This window comes from Astatotilapia calliptera, chromosome 3, assembly GCF_964374335.1.
Source record: "Astatotilapia calliptera chromosome 3, fAstCal68.1, whole genome shotgun sequence".
Taxonomy (NCBI): domain Eukaryota; kingdom Metazoa; phylum Chordata; class Actinopteri; order Cichliformes; family Cichlidae; genus Astatotilapia; species Astatotilapia calliptera.
The window spans coordinates 83,306,870-83,330,610 of NC_137424.1; the positions used below are offsets into that span (position 1 = coordinate 83,306,870).

The window sequence follows — 23,741 nt, forward strand, 5'->3', positions numbered from 1 at the left end:
ATGTGGTTAGTATCTTGCCCAAGGATATTTGGCATGCAGCCAGGAGGCAGCCTGGGATCGAACCACCGACCTTCTGATTAGTGGCTGACTTGCTCTGCCACCTGAGCTACAGCCACCCAGGATATTATTGTAGCGATCGTGGCTCAAGATATGGCAGTTCGTCTTATAATTGGAAGGTTGCCGGTTCGAGCCCCGGTTCGGACAGCCTTTGTGTCGTTGTGTCCTTGGGCAAGACACTTCACCCGACTGCCTACCGGTAATGGCCAGAGGGACCGATGGCGTGATATGGCAGCCTCGCTTCTGTCATTCTGCCCCAGGGCATCTGTATCTAGAACTGTAGCTTGCCTTCACCAGTGTGTGAATGTGAGAGCGAATGAATAGTGGAATTGTAAAGCGCTTTAAAGGTCTCGAAAAAGCACTATATACATGCAATCCATTATTATTATTATAGCATACAATAATGTATACAATTTAGGGTGAAAAATGTAGGAAACACTCTTAGACTAGAGGGTTTTAGTAAATCTCTGATTGTAGCTCCTTGGTCTTATTTGCAAGCGATCTGGTGTTGGTGAGGAAGATAGATGAGAGCGTCTCGCTACATTCCTTTATCAGTGTGTAACAGTGTGTGTGTGAGAGCCATGTAATGTCCATGTGTGCATGCTGACTGTGCTGCTCTGACCCCCCTCCTCCTTTCAGGGTGGAGCCTGCTGGAGTCCGATGGTTGACACCAGGTCTGAGGAAGTGTAAGTGTGTTTTTAATGGGATTCATGAAAACAAAGCAGCACACATTCAACCATCTTCATCATGTCAGGAGTCATCATCAAAGTGTCAATCAATGAACAGATGATGGATCAATAACTGCAGCTGGATTGTGTTTGTTCTCTCCATCAGATTCCTGTCAACTCACAATCGACACAAACACAGTGAACACAAACCTCAAACTGTCTGACAACAACAGGAAGGTGACACATGTGTGGAACGTTCAGTCATATCCTGATCATCCAGACAGATTTGATTACTGGAAACAGCTGCTGTGTAGAAATGGTCTGACTGGTTGCTGTTACTGGGAGGTCGAGTGGAGAGGAAATGTTGATATATCAGTGAGTTACAGAAGAATCAGAAGGAAAGGAAACAGTGATGACTGTTGGTTTGGACACAATGATCAGTCCTGGAGTCTGATCTGCTCTGATCGTGGTCCTCAGTCTGTCTGTCACAATAGAATAAAAACATCCATCTCCTCCTCCTCCTCCTCTGTCTCTAACAGAGCAGCAGTGTATGTGGACTGTCCTGCTGGCACTCTGTCCTTCTACAGAGTCTCCTCTGACACTCTGATCCACCTCCACACCTTCAACACCACATTCACTCAAACTCTTTATCCTGGGTTTGGTGTATTTTATCATTGTCATGGTTCCTCAGTGTCCCTGTGCTGAGTGGAGTGTAAAGAGTGTCTCCTGTTAGAGAAACACTCTGACTGTTGAACAGATAGTTCAGTCTGTACATGTCTGTCTCTTTCACTCACAAACACGTTTTCAGATTCATGGATTCAATCAGTTGATGTTTGAAACTCTTCTAAATGATTCCTGGTAAACTTCTTCCTCTTCAGTCCTTTAAAGATGGAAGCTCCCATTATTCCAGGATTCACATGTTGTTTTTCTGTCTTTTTCCACTCAAAGCTTCACAGTGAATATCAGTATGTTGTGTTTCTCTGAAGCTCAGTTTACTTTAAACCGTTTAGTTACTGCCAGCTATCTTCAGGCTTGTGCTGTGGAGACCTTATCAGTGCACCTTGGCTCTCCTGTGAATGAAGATGGAGAAAGCACATTAAATGACTTTAACAGACTGGTAGAAAACCCTTTCTAACATGTGACTTCCTGTTCACCTATTGCTATGAGAATATTATTGCATTAACTTCAAATACATATTTGGAGTGCAAAACTGTTATAAGTTAAATGTAATTGCGATGAGTCGATATTATGTTTCTCTGTGAGTTTTCTTTATGTACTACATCCCCTTTGTATTTAAGGCAAGACTATGGGTGTCAGAAATTGTTAAGGAAAATGTTCTAAAACGCTTCTTCAGTAAAGACTCAGAGAAGAGAAACACACAGAACTTCTTTTTTTTTGTCCCGTTTGGATCTACAGCCATCAGAATTGTTGTCTTAAGGCCAAGAAAGATGCCAAGCGGATTTATTTTACCAAGTGGATCATCATGGCCTTGCCATATTGGTCCATTTGATTGACCTTTATTATAATTATGAATTTATTTTATTTTCAGTTGCTACAAACGGGACAGACATAACTGTGGGATAGGACAGGGGGAAAGAATGAAAGAAAACCAAAGGGGAGAAGAGACGGTGAGAAGGGGGGGGAAGAGAGAAAAAAAACAAACAAACAAAAAAAAAACAACTCCTGGGTCACCTGTATGGAGAAAAAAAACAGAAGAGAAAGCAAACAACAAAGAGCAACATAATAAGAGAAAAAAAAGCACCATCACAATAAACTAGCTAGCCATAGATATCAATAGTTACTAAATAATAAACGATATTGTGCAGCACGCAAGATAGACAGCGCACAATGTGCTTTGAGGCAGCAGCCAAGAAAGCTGTAGTCCGCGTCTGTGAACACCCATGTGTACACCTGTGTGCACACCTGTGTGGATCAGCATGCTTGCATTCCAAAGGTTTCTCCATGTAATGATCTGCTAGGGAGTGTGGGGGGGGCCACAGCCCTGTCCTCTATGGTATCAAGCAGGTATGGAGGAGATCAAAACTCCAGACATCCAGAGGCCCCCAGAACACAAGAGACCAAGGAAGACCCACAGAGGGGCAGCTGCGCCACTGTCCCAGAAAGAGCTGAGGAGAGTCCCAGATGAGGGCTCATTCAGCAGCCGCGGAGCAGAAGCCAGGGGGAGTTGCAGTGACGCGCCCGTGAGCTCCGCCGGCAGCCAGCTGTGCCTGAGTGACCGAGCCCCAGGCCTAGAGGCCGGGGGCACCCCACCTCCGAAGTGGACCGAGTGAGCCCCAATAAGCGGCCGCCAAGGAGTGAGCTGGTGTGTACCTGGACGCCCACCCCCAGATACAAAGAACCACCAACGCACCGACACCTGAGGGAGTCCGCCACTGGCAGGGGAAGTGGTGGTGGGTGGAGATAGGCCTCCAAACCTTGGAGGGCCTGAGATGTCCCCAGAGAGGTGGCGTCTGATACCCAACCTGACATATAGACACAGACATACAGGCACACACAGACACAAACATCCATTCCCACCCTCATGCTCTCATGTGCACTTCACACTCAACCGACGTGGAGACAGACATAAAGAGACACTGTACACACGATCACACTCCCCAGGCGTACTCTACAAACCGGGTCTAGGTACCCTTGCTCCTGGAGGGGGGAACTGCACCCAGACCCAGGTGGTGTTACCCTTTTCCCTGCGGTGGGGAGAGGCAGACCGCCCCGACTCCGCAGCAGCAGGGAGGCCCCACACCCCAGACCGCAGTCGGACGGCCAACTCCTCCTAGCACACAGAACTTCTTGCTAGCATGGGCAGCCTCCAGACTGAGAGACTCGCCCTGAGAAACTGCCCCGGTCTTTATTTATACTTCAGTGAGCGTTTGTTCTTTACATTGGAAATGTGGAGTTGTACGTGTGTGTGTGTGTGTGTGTGTGTGTGTGTGTGTGTGTGTGTGTGTGTGTGTGTGTGGGGTCAGAGTGTGGCCCCATAAACGACTTCCCTTAACCTGCTGGTCTGGAAAATCTAACAGTTCATCTATATGTAAAGAAGCACTTAAACTAAAACTGACATAGCTACGTTAATCCTACCGTAAAACAATAAGACAAAGTACGACCTCTCTCATGCTCCTAGGATGTGGGGGTGAACACCCTAGAATGTCACAGACCTCCTAGGATGAGACATTCCTTCAATATGCCACCAACTATATACTTCTACACACAAATGATTACATGCATCATTCTACCATATGCAAACTTATATCACTAAAAGATTATACTGACTACTAAATACAATTTTCCATTGACAGAAATCTTCCCAAATTTCTCCTCCTGACTGTATCTAATAAAGTATGTCCATTCTAACTGAGAGTTGCTGTGTTACCTTTGTTATAAACTTGCATTTTATGTGTTTGTTTTGTGCAATCAACGCATTTGTTTATGTTAATTGACGAATCCCTGCTGCGATCGGTGCGTGGTTATACAGCTCCAAAGTGACTGGTCCCAGCTGGAGAACCCGCCTATTAAATGGAGGCAGAAGCACTGCAGTAAGAGAGATGTCCATCATTTGCTAAGAATCTTGGAGGCTCTTAATCATGTCACTCAGGGGTGTGAAGTTCATCATCACAGCTGTAACACGATTACGTGACCGTAGTGGTAGAGGAAGACCACTGGCTGTTCTGGAGTGTGGATCAAAGAAACCATATTTGCCTAATGTGGATCTGAACACTGCGATACACAATCCACTCATGATCAGCAAGGCATACTGCACATCTGACAACAGGCAGCTCAGTCCAGCTTCTAAGCTGAGAAAGGTATCTACTGCTTCCTCTGGAGGTTCTCCAAATGCCCCATACCGGGAAACCTACAAGCATCAACTTTGTCTGGCAGCTCATCCGTTGCCAAATGAATACTGTCAGGGAATCTTTTCCTGGCCTCTTTGTACATCACATCACCTTTATCCAAGACCAGATGAAGGTCAGCTGTAGTCATGTTTTCATTCTCATGAAGGAAAGCAAGAAATGTGAGTGAGTTACATGTGCACTCACTGTTTCTGGAGTCTCCATATTTGGGATGAGCCTGGCTGTGAGATGCACAGACATGTGTTACAGAGGGCTGGTTTTCAATGTTCACTCTGCTCTGCATCACCTGGAGAATCCTGGAACTTAAGTAAGGATGTTCTTCATTGATTTCAGCTCGACCTTCAATACTATCATCCTAAACATTCTTATAGACAAGCTGGTAAACCCCTCTCCACATGTGCATGGATCCAAAAACTTCCTCACAGACCGATCACAATCAGTCAAGGTTGGCAACCAGAGATCATCCACCCTGTCACTCAGCACTGACTCACCACTGGGATGTGTGCTGAGTCCACTCCTATACACCAGTGACTGCACCCCGATGCACCCCTGCAACATCATCATCAAATTTGCACACAACACCACTCCTATGGAGCTCATCACCAACGATTATGACACCGCCTTCAGCTATGAGGTCCAGTGACTGTCAGAGTGGTGTAACTACAATAACCTCACCCTAAACCCCAAGAAAACAAAAGGAAGTGGTCATGGACTTCCGCAAAACAAGAACTGCCCCCCCTCCCCTCTCCATAAAAGATGACTGTGTGGAGAGGATCTCCTCCTTTAAGTTCCTCGGCCCCCACATATCTGAGGACCTATCTTAGTCTACAAACACATCAGCCCTAGTGAAGAAAGCCCAGCAGCGCCTCCATTTCTTGAGGGTCCTGAGATGAAACAGGTTGCAGACTGACTTACCGTGCCACTATTGAGAGTGTGCTGGTGCACGCCATTCCTGTGTAGTACGCTGGTTGCACAACAGCTGACAAGAAGAGACTAAGATAAGATAAGATAACTCTTTATTGTCATTGCACAGTCATACACAGTAGGATAGTACAATGAAATTGGAAAACTGACCCACGTCAGCACTACACACAACACAACATGACACAGTAACTTAACTTAGTAATAAAATGAAGAATAACTGTACAAATATTGCACACTGTTATTAATGCACCTTGTTTTTATTAGAGATGGACCGATCCGATATTACGTATCGGTATCGGTCCGATACTGACCTAAATTACTGGATCGGATATCGGAGAAAAATAAAAAATGTAATCCGATCCATTAAATATCACGAAAGCAGCTCACAAACCTTGCAACACGCCGTAACTCGCCTCAGAACGTTAGCACGTCGGAGCAGTGTGCATCACGTGATAGAGCAGCTGTGGCATGCGGGACCTGTCGGTGGTCTGGATAGCATGTGGAGCTTCGCTAGCAACCTGGCATCTCATCTCCGACAAAGTTATTCCCGCGAGAAGTAAAGCAAGTGTGTAAGTCCATCTCTGAATGTTTGTAAAGCATTCCCACGTTAAGCTTAACGAGCGACTGCCTCTCGCTCTTCTTGCTGCTACTTCAATCGTGAAACTGCTTAAATGATCAGCTGATCGGCTTTTCTGTTGCGAGTCCGTCTCTCTTGTTTGTTTTTGGTCCACTTTGCACCAGAAAGAGGAAACCAGCGGCTGAACAACAGCAGCACGTTTAAGCTTGATAAGCTGTTGTTAGGATTTATTTAATATTACTTTCTACACCAGGATCTTTTTCTATGTAGCTGACGGCTGGTAACTGTGCAGGGGCACACCCAGGAACGTGAAACTGGACCCCCTTTCCACAAACTTCCCGTTGATGCTGAAAGGCTTATTAAACCCCGATTCTTTTGTTCCCATGATAGAACAGAGAAAACCGACTCATAGTGTGTTAAAATATTTATATTTATTTTTATTCAATCATCTTCCGGAAGAGAGAGACCCCTGCACAGCGCAAATGCCAGTTGCAGGATCTCTAACATTAGAATCATAAGCTGTGTCTCATATAGGTGTTATTTTGGTACTTTACACGTCACACAGTCTCAAACATTGCTTATGTGGAAAGTTCCTCTTTTCTGTGTCTTATCTATTAATAGGCCTGTGCACTAAAACTTCCTGTTTTTCAGTGTGGCTGAGCACTTAGTTTGTGAGTCAAAAGTGGCCTTGCGCTACAAGCCTTCATTATTACCCTTTAGAGCCGGTCGGAGCGGGCACGCTCTGTTTTGCGTAACTATTTTTAAATCCCGGTAGCTCTGCAACCACGTAAGCTAGCACAATAATTTTTTTTGCATATGAAACCGGAGGAGTTGTACTTACATTTTATGCCATCAGCTTGTCCTATTTCACAGTTTCCTTCCACATAAAGCTTTGCAAAAATTGCATAAAAAGCACTTGCAGCAACAAAAACATAATATTCCAGAAACACGCTTTGCCAATCCGATCAGCTGTTCGTAACACTTCCTACATTGGAATAGACGTCAGCGTGAACTTTTGCATGTCCGCCATGACCGGAAGTGACGTCATTTTCGCAGAAATGTAGTCTTTTTTACTATCTTTCTTTGTGATTGTTTATGTTTAAGTTGTTTATTGCTGGCTTTTAGTTTGTCTTTGTCTATCTGGGAGCTGACACAGTCTCTATGGAGATGGGTTTTTGCCAGCGGTAGCATCAGGAGAGAAGCTCCAGAGAGGCGTGTTCCATGTTGAAAGCTAAAATATAACAAAAGAGATTATGCTAAACAAAACAAAACCTTTCAATTGCCCAACCCTATCTGTCCCCTCAACGGGTTATGTTTGCAATGTTTCCTAATTATTTTGTCATAAAAAGAAATCAAACAAATAAATCAAACTGTGAGACAGCACCTTGTGTTTACTCCGGGCTGTGAGCTGCCCTAAATCTACTTCCTACACCCCCTTTTCAACTAGAATCCCAGTTTAAAACTATTCCTGAGTTTACAGTGTGTCCCTCAGTGCACACTGTAAACTCCAAAAGATACAATTAGCTTTCTCCTGGTAAAAGGTCTTACTTTACTTTTGTCCCTGGTTTGGAAACATCCTCTATAAAGTTAACCCATTTCATCTTTAAAACTTGGGCCTGGTTTCTTTGCCCCCTTTAACGGGTAGCCCATATCCGGTCTGAACACTGTGTTTGGGCAATTTACATAACATAGAAATACTGCAACTATTCGTAAAGTCATTACTTTTATGCTCCCATTATAACCTGTGTCTAACAAGCTTTTGATCTTGTTTGCAATGTAAACAACTAGGTGTCTTTGTGCTCTGTTCTTCTCCTTTCTCTGGTTGGTTCCGTTCGGTCTCGGGCTTCCAGGATTCTCACCACCCCTGTGGTCGCTGTGGTCCTGAAATCTTCTCCTGTAAAGGATAGAAAACAAACAGCCTCTCTCTGCTACACCTCACTAATCTACTGTGTTCATCTGATTTTCCTTTAATCATTCAAAGTTGTTTCACCATATCATGTTCTGGGCTCTGTCCTTTATATTAACTTTACTTAATCTCAATGCTCTTTATGTGTGTAAGCAACACTTTTATTTTATTAAACACACCCAGGGTAAGATATAAACCATCACCATCTGAGCATAAATCTCTGCTAGAAACCACACTCCAAAATTTTGTCTATCAGTATTTATGCCTCTTTTGTAAGCAAAAAGTTGCAGTTAATGACAGTTAGACAAGTTTCTGTTATCTGCAACATTTTGTTTCAGCCGTCTCTGTCACGGCGGGGCGAGCTACACACAGTAGCTCGGCGTGCCTGTGTAGCGTGTTGACTAGACCCAAGCGCGGCTACGGCTAGCGGTGGGTTTGGAGCAGACACGCAGTTATTCTAGTAACGATCAGTGCACGAAGCGTGGCTTCGGAACTGTCGTTACAGACGGAGAGCAAGCGGAGCCGGGAAGAGAAAGAGGATTGAAGGGAAAAACACTCACGGTTGCTGAATCAGGCGGAGACTGACGTCGGCAGAGTTTCGGAGCTCCTGACACGAAGAGAATGATTTCTGAGCGATCGAACAGGTGGGTGGTGTCTCTCTTTTAAACCCGGCCCCGTGATCAGCTGATCACCGGCTGACAGGACACACCCCCCCCCCCCCCCCCCGGCGCCCGACGGGCCAGGACGGCGGCGACGGAAATCCGAGATGAGGGAAGGATCCAAGATGAAGCGGGACGGCACCCAGGAGCGCTCATCAGGACCGTAGCCAGCCCAGTCCACCAAATACTGGACCCCCCAGCCCTGGGGGACGGGAGTCCAAGATCCGCCGGACAGTGTAGACAGGACCCCCATTGACGATCCTGGGTGGGGGCGGGGCCCAGGAGGGGGGGCGCCAGCGAGGAAGTGACGCGCCGCTTAAGCTGCGAGACGTGGAAAACCGGATGGACCTTCATGGCGGGTGGAAGCCGGAGATGGTAAGCCACGGGGTTGAGCTGGGCAGTGACTTCGTACAGGCCGACGAACCTGGGAGTGAGCTTTTTGGACTCAGTGCGCAGCCGCAGGTGCCTTGTGGAGAGCCAGACGCGGTCCCCCGGCTGGAAGGGGTGACCCGGGCGGTGGCGGCGACGATGCTGCTGGGTGTACAGAGCGTTGGCCCGGGTAATGGCAGCCCGCGCCTTGATCCAGGCCTGACGACAGCGCCGGACCATCCGTTCAGCAACAGGCACGTCGACCCCCGCTTCCTGATGGCTGAAGATAGGAGGATGAAAACCATGACAGACCTCAAAGGGCGAGAGACCGGTGGCGGAAGAGACGTGAAGGTTATGAGACAACTCAGCCCACACCAGGTAACGAGGCCAAAGCGACGGTTGGGCGGAGACGAAGCACCGTAAGAAGCGCCCCAACTGTTGATTGGTCCGTTCAACCTGCCCATTGGTCTGAGGGTGATAACCGGACGAGAGGCTGGGAGACGCTCCAATCAGGCGGCAAAAGGCTTTCCAGAACCTGGCGGTGAACTGGGGCCCCCGATTGGAGACTATGTCCTTGGGGAATCCGTGAAGCCGGACGACATGGTCCAGGAGGAGCTCGGCCGTCCATTTGGCGGAGGGGAGGCCGGCCAGGGGCGACCAGGAGCACCTTTTTCCCTAAACCCTGTTTCCCCATGGACCCTGGCAACCTGGACCCCTTTCCCGTGCACATTGTATATAGCCACTTGGTGATTGCGTTCACTGTAAATAAATGTCTTTCGCATAACGGAAAAACCTGGCCTGCGCCTGAGTCCCTTTCAGAATCCCTATCAAAATCATCCCCATCCAGGCCAAGGTGGAGGCACATTTCAGACGATGAAGACAATGTTTTCACCTCTCCAATAAAAGAGAAAGTCTGGGCTAGTCTGCAGAACAGATATCAGGTATTTTCAGACAATATCAATGAAAAATCATGAAAAATGGGGGTATCTTTTTTTCAGTATCAGCTCTTATGTTATATCTTGTTTTACTTAAAGGATGAAAACCTTCAGAAATTTCTGAAGGAAGCCACGATGATGGACCCAAGTTTTAAAGGTAGGCTAGATGGTGAGGCAGCTACTGACATCTGGGACAGGTTGGAGAAGGCAGCAGTTGCAAATGCCACAGTAGCAGTTGTACAGGTATTTTCACTGTGTGTGTACAATCTTGTCCTTTTGAATCATGATGTAGTTTCTATGTTGAAGGAATGCACTTTTACTATCTGTGTGTCCAAAGCCTCCCACCAAGGACCCCAAAGCACACAGCGAGGTGGATGACGCTGAGATGGACAAGCCAGACAAATATCAGAGTTTTTCTAACACAACCACTACCACTACATTCTAAAATTGACCTTTATTTATTTTGCAAACCTCACACTTGTTTTTTTGTTTTTCAGTTTAGAAAGGGCAAGAAGTCACCCTTAGAAAATCTGTTTGAGGATGCAGACAGCCTGCTTCAATCACAAGTACCCTCCATCACAGAGCAGTTACAGAAGGAGCTTGAAATATACAAAGGAGAGCCAGGAATTCCCTCTGGACAAGACCCTGTGGCCTGGTGGAGTAAGAGGTATACACTCCCAAATTTATCTGCCCTATCAGAAAAATACTTGTGTGTCCCGGCCTCATCAACGCCTTCTGAAAGAGTTTTCTCTTGTGTTGGGCATGCCATCAGCCAAGAGCAATGCCGTATAGCTCCAGAGAAGGCTAATATAATTATGTTTTTGCAAAAAAACAGCAAAACATGAGAGGTTTTTGGACAAAGTTTGTGTTTTTTTCCAATGTTTAAGCACTGCTTCCAGCAAAAGGAGGTATGTTGTATCAACAACAAAGGCTAACTTGGTCATCATTTTGCAGAAAAAAAGAGACTGCTAAAAATAAAAACATTAGAGATTTTTGGACAAAGTTTGTGTTCTCCATTCTTTAAGCACCGGTTCGAGCACCATTTAAGCACTGGCACCGTTTCAAAAGTACCGGTTTGGCACCGCTATCAGCGGATAAAACCTAAACGATACCCATCCCTAACGAGCAGTGAACACCCGTGTGCACACCTGTGTGGATCAGCGCGCTTGTATTCAAAGGGTTTCCACATGTAATGGTCTGCAAGAGGATGTAGAGAGCCATAGCCCCGTCCCCAAGGGCATAAAGCAGGCATGGAGGAGATCCAGGCCCCAGACATCCAGAGGCACCAGAGTGCGAGAGCCCAAGGAGGACCACCGGAGGGGCATCCGTGCCACCCTCATGGGAAGGGCTGAGGATCCCCAGATGAGGCGTCACCCAGTAGCCACCGAGCAGAAGCTAGAGGGGGCTGCACCGGCGTGGCAGCCACATCTACTGTGATAAAGTCTACTCTCCACTGCTGTGTAATCAGTTATTGTAAATGTAAATGTTATCAGGAAATGATCAGACAGGAGAGGGTTTTCAGGAAACACTGTTAAATGTTCAGGTTCGATGCCATATGTTACAACAAATCAAATCAAATCAAATCACTTTTAAATCAAATTCAAATTCAAATTTTATTTGTCACGTACACAGTCATACACAGTATGATATGTAGTGAAATGCTTGGACAACTGCTCGTGACCTAAAGAAAACAAAAAAGGAAAAGGCTATGAATAAGATAGGAAATAAATATGAAAAATTAAAAAGGGTAAATTTAACTAGGAAGGAATAAAATATAAATTAAGGTTAAAAATGAAATAACTGTACAACACAAATTAGAATGAAGGGTAAATTTAACTGGGAAGAATAAGATAAAATATATAAATTAAAGTTGAAAATAAAATAACTGTACAACAAAATACACAATATAGAACTATATAAGAATGTATGAAGAAATCTAAATATAAATAAATATATACACAATAACAGCAGCTGTACAAGTATTAACCGGAAATGAAGAATATAGTGACCAGTGTTGTGCAAAACCAAAGTCCAGAAAGTCCAGTGTGTGTGTAAGAACCATATGTGTGGGTCAGTACTGTGTGGTGGTGTGATTGAGAGACCGTATCGCCTGCGGGAAGAAGCTCCTCCTCAGTCTCTCTGTGTTGGTCTTCAGGGAGCGGAATCGCTTTCCTGACCTCAGCAGAGAGAACAGTCTGTTGTTGGGATGGCTGAGGTCCTTCACCATCTTCCTGGCCTTGGTCCTGCTGTAGATTGAGTGCAGGTCAGGGAGCTCGGAGCGGATGGTGCGCTCAGCTGACCGCACAACCCTCTCTAGAGCTCGTCTGTCCTGCATGGTGCTGTTCCCGAACCAGGTTAAGATGTTTTCAGTTCAGTTCAGTTCATTTTTATTTCAAACATTTCAAACATGTGCCTTCACAATCATTACAAAATATCATTCCATTATTTGTTTGAAAAGGAGTAGGCTGAAGTATTTACTTATTTGTCCCTACCTATACAGAATGTGTATATTTGCAGATACACAAGTTATGGAAAAACAACAAACCAAAACAAAACAAAAAAACAAAAAAGAACCGCAACACCATTACCAGCAACATTACCGTCCTGGGTTAACCCCGTTTTCTTCATTCTTATACTTATTTAAAATTAGGTTTTTATATTTTACTTTAAACTGTTTTATGTTTTGACTGTCTTTTATTTCTTCTGTTAGACTGTTCCATAATTTAACTCCTGCAATTGAGATAGTTCTTAAAGTTGTTCTAGCACTTTGTATTTTTAAATTCCATTTCCCTCTTAAGTTATACCCACCTTCTCTTTCTATGAACAATTTACAGATTTCTTTGGGAAGCAATTTATTTCTTACTTTATACATTATTTGCGCTGTTTTAAGCTTCACCAAGTCTTGGAATTTAATAGCTTGCATTTTGACAAAGAGTGCATTTGTATGGTCCCTGTACCCCACATTATTTATTAATCTAATGGCCCTTTTCTGTATTATAGTTATTGTTTGTGTGTTACTTTTGTATGTGTTTCCCCAGACCTCTACACAGTAGCTCATATATGGCAGTAGTAAAGCACAGTATAAAATGTGCAGTGCTTTCTGATCCAACATATGCTTTGCTTTCCCCAGGACGGCAATGCCCCGTGCCAATTTCCCCCGAACATGTTTCCCGCCAGGATGCTCTCTATGGTGCACGAGTAAAAGTTCCTGAGCACCTTGGAGGGCAGTTGGAAGTCTCTCAAGCGTCTGAGGTGGTTGAACGACTGGCGACCTGTAGCCCTGACCCCCATCGTAAGCAAATGCTTCGAGAAGCTGGTCAGGGACTTCATCTGCTCTGCACTACCCGACTCACTGGACCCTCTACAGTTTGCATACAGCCACAACAGGTCCACTGATGATGCCATAGCCCTGACACTACACACTGCCCTGTCACACCTGGAGAAGAGAGACACGTATGTGAGAATGCTGTTTGTAGATTACAGCTCAGCATTCAATACCATCGTTCCCTCGAAGCTGGACAGGAAACTGCAGGATCTAGGACTGAGCAGCTCCCTCTGCAGCTGGATCCTTAGCTTCCTGTCTGACAGACGCCAAGTGGTCAGACTGGGCAGCATCACCTCATCCCCCATCACACTGAACACTGGTGCTCCACAGGGGTGTGTACTGAGCCCTCTCATGTACTCACTCTACACCTACGACTGCACAGCCACTAACAGCTCCAACATCATTGTGAAGTTTGCGGACGACACTACAGTGGTGGGTCTTATCACCAACGGTGATGAGACGGCTTACAGGGAGGAGGTCAGCGCCCTGACCCACTGGTGTCAAGACAACCATCTCACCCTCAACGTCGCAAAGACAAAGGAGTTGATAGTGGACTTCCGGAGGTGCAGAGAAGTACACACCCCCATCACCATCAACGGCGCTGCTGTGGAGAGAGTGAGCAGCTTCCGGTTCCTTGGAGTACATCTGGCTGAGGATCTTACGTGGTCAGTACACACAAACAAAACAGTGAAGAAGGCGCAGCAGCGCCTCTTCTTTCTCAGGAGACTGAAAAGATTCGGCATGAGCCCCCGCATCCTCAGGACCTTCTATCGCTGTGCCATTGAGAGCATCCTCACTGGATGCATCACCACCTGGTATGGCAACAGCACCGCCTACAACTGCAAAGCTCTCCAGCGAGTAGTGCGGTGCTCTGAACGGATAATTGGAGGTGAGCTTCCCTCCCTCCAAGACATCTACAGGAAGCGGTGCCTGAGGAAAGCGGGGAGGATCATCAAGGACTCCAGTCACCCCAGCCATAAACTGTTCAGACTACTTCCATCAGGAAGGAGGTTCTGCAGCATCCGGTCCCGTACCAGCAGACTGAGAGACAGCTTTTTCCATCAGGCCATCAGACTGCTGAACACTTCATAGACACCTCAGCTTCACTACTGGAACTTCAACATTATGCACTCCACACTGTATATAAATGCCACTTGTTTTGCACATATTCAACTCTGTATATTTTATATATTTTATTATTATTATTATTATTATTATTATTATTTTATTTTATTTTTTTACTATTTAATTTGTAAAAATGTGTATACACACACACACACACACACACACACACACACACACACACACACGTAGGAAAATATTTAGTATACACATCCAGAAATGCATACACTATTATATATTGTACATATATTTATTAGTTTCAGGTTGGCCATTCTTGTATTTTGCTCGTTTGTGTTGTTGTGTTTGCACATCTCTGTTGCTTGTGGGGCTCGCACACAAGAATTTCACTCGCATGTGCTGTGCCAGTGTGCCTGCACATGTGATGTGACAATAAAAAGTGATTTGATTTGATTTGATTTGGTAGAGATGCTGTCGGGCCTTTTTCACCACGGTGTTGATGTGACAGGACCATGACAGGTCCTGCGTGATGTGAACTCCAAGGTATTTGAAGCTGTCCACTCTCTCCACTGGGCACTCGTTGATGACGGGGGTCTGGTAGTTCCTCTCCTGCTTAGTGCTGAAGTCCACTATCAGCTCCTTTGTCTTACTGACGTTTAGAAGGAGGTTGTTCCTCTGGCACCAGTTCTCCAGATTCCTAATCTCCTTCAGGTAGGCCGTCTCGTTGTTATCAGAGATCAGGCCCACCACGACGGTGTCGTCAGCAAACTTGATGATGGTGGTGGAGCTGGTAGTGGCCACACAGTCATATGTGTACAAAGAGTACAGCAGGGGGCTCAGAACACACCCCTGGGGGGCTCCAGTGCTGAGAGTGGTGGAGGCTGAGACATGTCCGCCCATCCTTACTGCCTGTGGTCTGCCAGTTAGGAAGTTGGAGATCCACTGACACATAGATGAGCTGAGTCCCAGATGCTCCAGCTTGGTGGTGAGTGTGGAGGGAATTATGGTGTTAAATGCAGAGCTGTAGTCTATGAAGAGCATTTTAACATAATTCCCCCTTCTAGTGTCCAAGTGAGTGAGTGATGTGTGGAGGAGATGAAAGATGGCATCGTCTGTGGAACGATTTGGACGGTAAGCGAACTGTAGTGGGTCCAGTGTGTCTGGTAGTGAAGAAATGATGAAGTCTCTGACCAGGCGTTCAAAGCACTTCATCACTACTGAGGTGAGGGCTACAGGGCGATAGTCATTGAGAGAAGCAGGGTGGGGTTTCTTCGGGACAGGAACAATGATGGACTCTTTGAAGCATGTGGGGATCACCGACTGAGATAAAGAGATGTTGAATATCTCAGTGAACACAGGAGCTAGCTGGTATGCGCAGTCTCTTAGGATACGACCTGGGATGCCGTCTGGTCCTGCTGCTTTCCTGGTGTTCACTCTCTTGAAGGCTCTCCTTACTTCATGCTCGGAGATGACGAGCACGTTTCCGGTGCTGGCAGTATCTTCCTGTCTGCAGCCGTTACCGCCGCTAACACTAGCATTGTTGGAGACCTTAGCTGCAGCCTCGAAGCGAGCATAGAAAGTGTTCAGCTCGTCTGCCAGAGTCACGGCCGCGTTCGTCATACCGGTTGTTGGTGCTTTATAGTCCGTTATTGTCCTTAGTCCCCGCCACAGGCTCCTAGAGTCACTCTGTTGGAGTTGTGACTCTAGTTTCCTCCCGTAGCGCTGCTTCGCCTCTTTCACTGCCCTCCGCACGTTATATGACGCGGCTTTGTACGGGTCCATGTCCCCCGTCATGAGTCCCGTGTTGTAGGCAGCGGTGCGGGATCTCAGAGCGTCGCGGATGGTTTTATCCACCCACGGCTTCTGGTTGGGAAACGTTGTGATAGTCTTTGTCTCCACGGTATCATCCGCTAGTTTCCCGATGAATCCCACAACCGCTTCCGTAAACACGTTGACGTCATCGTCGGAGCTGTTTCTGAACATGCCCCAGTCTGCGTCATCGAGTGCGTCCTGTAACGCGGCCACCGATTGATCCGTCCAGCGCGCGACCTTCCTCTGAACCGGAACTTCCTGTTTCAGCCTTTGTTTGTATTTTGGCATGAGGAAGATGGCGGCGTGATCAGATTTGCCAAAAGGAGGGCGGGATTGTGCCTTGTAGCCGTCCTTGACCGTAGTGTAGCAGTGGTCCAGTGTCCTTTCACCTCTGGTGGGGCAGGAGATGTGTTGATAAAAGTTCGGCGCTGCGCGTTTGAGGTTGGCGCTATTAAAGTCCCCCGTCACAATAAGCGCAGCGTCCCGGTGTTGTGTCTGGTGCTGTGTGAGTGCCTCATGCAGCTCGCATAAGGCGGTGACCGTGTCCGCTTGTGGTGGAATATAAACGGCACTTACAATGACCGATGTAAATTCCCGAGGTAGATAAAAAGGACGACACATGATGGACAGTAGTTCCAGATTTGGTGTGCAGGAGCGTGTGAGAGGAACAACGTTCGCACTGTTGCACCAGTTGTTGTTCACCATTAAACACACGCCGCCTCCCCTTGACTTCCCCGAGTCCCGTGTCCTGTCCATGCGGTGAACCGAGAAGAACTCGGCCGGCTGGATGGCGTGGTCCGGCACCGCTGGGTTCAGCCATGTCTCGGTGAAGCAGAGGAGATTGCAGTCCCGAATGTCTCTCTGGAACTTTATCCTGGCCCTGAGGTCGTCAAGCTTGTTCTCCAGTGACTGGACGTTGGCGAGCAGGATGCTAGGCAGAGGTGTGCGGTGTGCACGAGCTCTCAGCCTGTTCCTGACGCCGGCTCGCTTCCCTCTAGGCCGCCGCCGCTTCCCTATGTTCTCCCTCGAGATCTCACTCGGCCAGCTCGGATCCGGAGTTAAAAACTTCGAATTGTGAGTACATTGTATACCAATAGAAACAAGAGTGTCACTGTCATACCTAATGTACCCAATGGTGATGATTTTGCCGATTTAGAAACGCTGAAAACTAACTTAAAAAGCAAAGACAAAGAAAAAGTGGTCGGAGAAGTCGTGACGGCAGCCGACCTCACCGGCGCCATCTTAGTCTTATCGTCACATCACATGTGCAGGCACACTGGCACAGCACATGCGAGTGAAATTCTTGTGTGCGAGCCCCACAAGCAACAGAGATGTGCAAAACACAACAACACAAACGAGCAAAATACAAGAATGGCCAACCTGAAACTAATAAATATATGTACAATATATAATAGTGTATGCATTTCTGGATGTGTATACTAAATATTTTCCTACGTGTGTGTGTGTGTGTGTGTGTGTGTGTATGCACATTTTTACAAATTAAATAGTAAAAATAAATAAATAAATAAAATAAATAAAATAAAATAATAATAATAAAATATATAAAATATACAGAGTGAGACATGTGCAAAACAGTGGCATTACTGTATGTAGTGCATAATGTTGAAGTTCCAGTAGTGAAGCTGAGGTGTCTATGAAGTGTTCAGCAGTCTGATGGCCTGATGGAAGAAGCTGTCTCTCAGTCTGCTGGTACGGGACCGGATGCTGCAGAACCTCCTTCCTGATGGAAGCAGTCTGAACAGTTTATGGCTGGGGTGACTGGAGTCCTTGATGATCCTCCCCGCTTTCCTCAGGCAGCGCTTCCTGTAGATGTCTTGGAGGGAGGGAAGCTCACCTCCAATTATCCGTTCAGAGCACCGCACTACTCGCTGGAGAGCTTTGCAGTTGTAGGCGGTGCTGCTGCCATACCAGGTGGTGATGCATCCAGTGAGGATGCTCTCAATGGCACAGTGATAGAAGGTCCTGAGGATGCGGGGGCTCATGCCGAATCTTTTCAGTCTCCTGAGAAAGAAGAGGCGCTGCTGCGCCTTCTTCACTGTTTTGTTTGTGTGTACTGACCACGTAAGGTCCTCAGCCAGATGTACTCCAAGGAACCGGAAGCTGCTCACTCTCTCCACAGCAGCGCCGTTGATGGTGATGGGGGTGTGTACTTCTCTGCACCTCCGGAAGTCCACTATCAACTCCTTTGTCTTTGCGACGTTGAGGGTGAGATGGTTGTCTTGACACCAGTGGGTCAGGGCGCTGACCTCCTCCCTGTAAGCCGTCTCATCACTGTTGGTGATAAGACCCACCACTGTAGTGTCGTCCGCAAACTTCACAATGATGTTGGAGTTGTTAGTGGCTGTGCAGTCGTAGGTGTAGAGTGAGTACATGAGAGGGCTCAGTACACACCCCTGTGGAGCACCAGTGTTCAGTGTGATGGGGGATGAGGTGATGCTGCCCAGTCTGACCACGGAGACGTGTCCAGGGTTACAAGATAAGATAAGATAAGATGACCTACTAGTCCCACAGGTGGGAAATTTGTTTTGTTACAGCAAAAGTGGAAAGTTATGTAGCAGAAATTAGAAAACACTGGAATGCAATAAAATACAATAAAATAAAATAAAATACTATACACAATAGAATAAAATAGAAATACAAATGGTATATACAACCTTTTTTATGTTTCCTATTTGGCTTGCCTTTGGGAAAAACCAACCACGGAGACCCTGGAGTTCTTATTATGCCCTCCGGAATGCCGTGAAAGGGGTTGATGGTCCGATGTAATGTCCCTTGCACAGCGTAATCCGAAACTCAGAAAGTCCTGAAGACTGTAAGTGGACTCTACTTGATTTATAAGACAAGTCAATAACACCTTTATTTGTCACATGCAAGTTGGCCTGCACTGAAATGGGACATCCCGCCCATGTCCCAAGACGGTGAATGATTGGGTTTAATGCGAACAACTGCATCTAGTTTTTGCAGTTGGTCTAATGTCCATCACTGGTCACCAATTCTCTCAATTCCCATTGTTCTTCTCCAAGATGTTATCTATATTGGAGAGCCATGAGCATCTCCAAGATCTTGTCCATATTGCGTTCAGTAAATACAGTCTGAGTACTCACAGCCATGCCATTGGCTATCATGTCGACCAGCCTTGTGAGATTTTGAACAGCTGTAGCTGCTTCTTTTCCATAAGCCAGATCCGAGCCAGGTCCAATCAGCCAGAACTCTTTTTTTAATGGTTCCAAATTGGTAGATGTTGTTTAATGTCCTCCATCGAGAGTGTCGCCAGACACACGATGAAACCAACCATCAAGTACCCGGCAGCAAATGTCTCCACAGGACAATCAGGCTCTCCCAAGCCCAGGAAGGTGTCAATTCCGTTATGGGACCAGTTGATCAAATCCAATTCTTTAGGTTTTAGAGAACAAGACTGATAAACTCCTTGTGTCATGGTCGCTGCGTGGCAGGCAGGATGAGGACCCAATCGCAAGACTCACAGACTCAGGGGATGAACTCAAAAAGCAGCTTTATTGCTGAAGAGGCAGAACGTAGGAAATACACAACTAAACTGGGAAAAGTAAATTAACACCCGGAGAGAGACACAGGGAAATCCACGCAGCATGAGGGAGAACGCGACACAGAACTGAGGGAGACGCAGACATAAATACACCAAGGGTTAACGAGCGGAGTGGGAGCACATGGGGAACACAGGTGACACTGATAATAATCACGAGACATGGCAGGAGTGAACACAACACTGACGGGAGACGGGCGAGGTGAAACAGGAAGTACAGAGGTTCAGACAGGAGGAGAGAGAGCACGAGTAGAACACCAACATAACGGGCAGGGGAGACACGGAATAAACACGAAAGGGGACGAGGGCTCATGAATACACAGAGGGGCACACAGGGGGTGAGAGTCACAAAGGGAAAGCACTCAGGGAACAACACAACAGGGCAACTCAGGAAACAGAGCCTAAACAAGGAACTGAATACAAAGACACATGAGAACTAAGAATACTGGGCCAACATGGCCCAGGATCATGACAGTACCCCCCCCCCCCCCCCCCCTCAAGGGCTGGCTCCCGACAGCCCAAACCCAGGAACCAAAACAGAAAACACCCCACCCAGGGCGGGAGGCAGGGGACCAGGACGGAGGGACCAAAACAGGAAACAAAACCCCCAACAGAAAACACAGGAGCACAAGACACTAGTTCATAACAAACGTCAGGAGGCCGGCTGCGTGGAAGAAGGCGGCGGCCAAGGAGACGATGGAGCAGTTCAGGAGGCCGGCCGTGCGGAAGGCAGCGGCGGCGGCGAAGGAGACGACGGAGCAGTTCAGGGGGCCGACTGCGCGGAAGGCAGCGGCGGCAGCGAAGGAGACGACGGAGCAGTTCAGGGGGCCGACCGCGCGGAAGGCAGCGGCGGCGGCGAAGGGGACGACGGAGCAGTTCAGGGGGCCGTCCGCGCGGAAGGCAGCGGCGGCTCTCCAGTGTTAGGCGTGCCCGGTGGGCACAGGACCAGTCGAGGCATGACCAGACGAGGCAGGACCAGACGAGGCAGGACCAGTCGAGGCATGACCAGACGAGGCAGGACCAGGCGATGACGGGGCCGGACCAGGCAAAGCACAGGCTGAGGCTGGGCCAGACGAGGACGAAGACTCTGAGGCTGGGCCAGACGAAGCACAGGCCGGAGCTGCAGCAGGCGAAGCACAGGCCGGAGCTGCAGCAGGCGAAGCAGAAGCAGAGGCTGGAGCCGCAGCAGGCGAAGCAGGAGCAGAGGCCGGAGCCGCAGCAGGCGAAGCAGGAGCAGAAGCCGACGCCGGGCCAGACGGAGCAGAAGTAGAGGCCGACGCCGGACCAGACGGAGCAGAAGCAGAGGCCGACGCCGGACCGGGCGTGGACGGAGCAGAAGCAGAGGTCGACGCCGGACCGGGCGTGGGTGCAGCTGATGCAGAGGCCGGACCAGACCACGGCTGAACGGGCCCCTCAGACCCTCCAGCGGAGACGAGGAGGTGCTGGCCGGGCTGACCTGAGCCGCCAGCGGAGACGAGGAGCAGCTGGAGAGGTTCTCCTGAACCCCCAGCGGAGACGAGGAGGTGCTGGCCGGGCTGGGCAGAGCCGCCAGCGGAGACGAGGAGGTGCTGGCCGGGCTGGGCAGAGCCGCCAGCGGAGATGAGGAGCTGCTGAAGGGGTCCTCCTGAACCCCCAGCGGAGACAGATGCAGAGCCAGCAGGTGCAGAGACTTCTGGCTGAGGGGACGCTAACTGTAGCTGCACAGGGCACGCAGTCGGCTTAGGATGCAACGGCTGGGGCTGTGCAGGGCAAACAGTCTGTCCAAAGTTTGTCAGCACCACGCAGTCCTCAGCTGGCGGAGAAAGCTCACAAAGGCTTCCAGCTGAGGTTGGCAGTGTCTGAATGGGTTGCTGAGCGATTAACTCGGCTGGTGACTGAGCTAACTGAACTAGAGACTGAGCTGGTGACCAAACAGGGAACTGGGCTGATAACTGTGCTAATGACTGTGCTGAGGACAGAAGTGCAAGTTGTAGTGGTGGTTGTAGTGATGGTGGAACAGCAGGTAGTTGAACTGGTGACTGAACAGGTGACTGACTCTTGGCTGCTCTCCTCCGAGGGACAGGAACGGGTGCTGGGCCTGGCCGAACACCAGCCATCCCCACCCGAGAAACAGATACGGGTGCAGGGACGAGCTGGGCTCTGGCTGCCTTTACCCTGGGGGCCGGTGTAGGTGCAGGAGCTAGCTGGACCTCTGTCGCTCCCACCTGAGGAACTGAGACGGGTGCAGGAGTCGGCAGGGTCACGGCTGACCTCACCCGGGGAACCGGAACAGGAGCAGGCAAAGGCTGGGTGTCCATCAACCCCACCCGAGGAGCAGGTACGGGTGCCGGGGTGAACGGCGCCTCTGCCAGGCTGGGGACAGAAGCAGGGACCAGCTGGACCTCAGCCACCCTCTCCCGAGGAACTGATACGGGAGCAAGGGAAAGCTGGGCCCGCGCTGCCCTGGTTACAGGAACTGGAGGTGGAGAGCGAAGCATAGGAACAGAAACAGTCACTGGGTGAACCAAGTTGTTGGAGCCAAACACACTGTCAGCAAACTGCGACTCATGGTGGGCTGGTTCTAGCAACTCTGCTGTACTTAAGTTGTCCATGTCATAATTAGCAGTTTTAGAAGGAGTGAGTCTAGGAGCAGCCACAGGTACTGGAGACCTCACGCAAGCAGCGTCTGGACAACCTGAATGTGAGACAACACTACACACAGTCGTACGGGATGTAGCCCGAGACGAAGTGCACATAGAGTCCATAAAACCTGGCTGAAAAGCATGGCGCACAGAGTTAGAATGACATGACCGGGGAACAGAAAAGTTAACCTGTGCAGTGCTCAAACCAAAATCTCTTGCCAGTCTATGTATAGCGAATGAAGCCTTGCGGCTCTTAACCTTAGCAGGCATTGAATACACAGTTTCAAGGAGTCCACGAGGAAAAACAGAAACAGTCTCTTGCTTAGCAGGCACGAGAGAAGGTGAGGTTACACAGGTAGCATCCGAGTTAGCACTTTCAAGTTGTGGCACAGAAAAAACCACAGCCTGAGAAACTGAAGGAACCACACTGGGAGTCACAGACACAAGAGCTGGTTTAAAGATTAAACTGTTCATAGCAGAGGAATGGCTAATAGTCTCTGTTAGAGTTTGTATTGTTGATTGTCATTTATGCTTAGAAATATTTAACCATATATGCTTAGAGGTGTATAATCACTTGTGTAGTGATAGGATGTGTGAGCTTTAAATGGCCGCAAAGGCTTGGTGTGCATTCCAGGAATGCACACCTACATCCTGGGAGCATGGGAAAGTTCGTACCTTGTTTAATTGTGTTATGGTAGGATTAACGTAGCTACGTCTGTTCTAGTCTAAGTGCTTTTTGTGTATAAATGAACTGCTGGACTTCCTTACTGTGTTATCTAGGATGAGGGGGGGTCTACCCTCTTCCTGACCAAGGATGTTTGCTTGTGTGCTTTTATGACCCTTTGATCAGCAGTACCACACACACACACACACACACACACACACACACACACACACACACACACACACACACACACACACACACACACACACAAGGTACTCTTTGTGTGTATGTAGACGTCATATGTTAATGAACCTATGCATATTCATGTAACCTCAATAAAAGGACAGTGGTACGGGAGTACGGAGGAGAGCAACTGGGGCCAAGCGAAGGAACGGCGTTTGTCCGGTTCTCTCCTGTGCACGAGTAACATGAAGAAGCTTGCCTATTTGTGTCTTGCTTTGCGGTGTAATCATATTGCCTTCAATGTTCCAGCGAATAGGTTTATGCTACAAACCTATCATTAATTGGTCCTTCGAGCCGGATCCCTGGAGTCGACATTCACCGAGGGGAGGAGAGGCACGCTGAAAGACTGACGTCAGCCAGGAAGTTCCTGTGGATTCGCTGTCTGTCTTTCTCCTCGATGAATGGCAATCGGCGGGATTCGAGGCTGATATTACACGCTAAGCAACGCCAAGTAA

At 48.1% G+C, this 23,741-nt stretch overlaps 2 protein-coding genes across 3 annotated transcripts in view; one reads left to right on the plus strand and one right to left on the minus strand.

Moving 5' to 3' along the window:
- The window catches only part of LOC145425993 (NLR family CARD domain-containing protein 3-like), a 231,345-nt gene that overhangs the window by 21,229 nt on the left and 186,375 nt on the right, over positions 1-23,741 (plus strand). Inside the window, exons 7-8 of one of the 2 annotated variants that reach the window (XM_080299539.1) lie at positions 697-743; positions 892-1,837. In XM_080299539.1, coding sequence (XP_080155665.1) covers positions 697-743; positions 892-1,430 — 586 coding nt within the window. In that variant the 3' untranslated portion in view covers positions 1,431-1,837. Of the gene's footprint in view, positions 1-696; positions 744-891; positions 1,838-23,741 lie in introns of those variants that run through there. The other variant, XM_080299540.1, reaches the window with a different exon arrangement.
- Positions 19,861-22,688, minus strand: LOC145422391 (uncharacterized). The gene is made up of 2 exons (XM_080293707.1): positions 21,011-22,688; positions 19,861-19,901 (listed from the first exon to the last, which is right to left on the minus strand). Exons 1-2 carry the CDS (start codon positions 22,647-22,649, stop codon positions 19,861-19,863), a joined length of 1,680 nt encoding a protein of 559 aa, XP_080149833.1. The 5' UTR covers positions 22,650-22,688.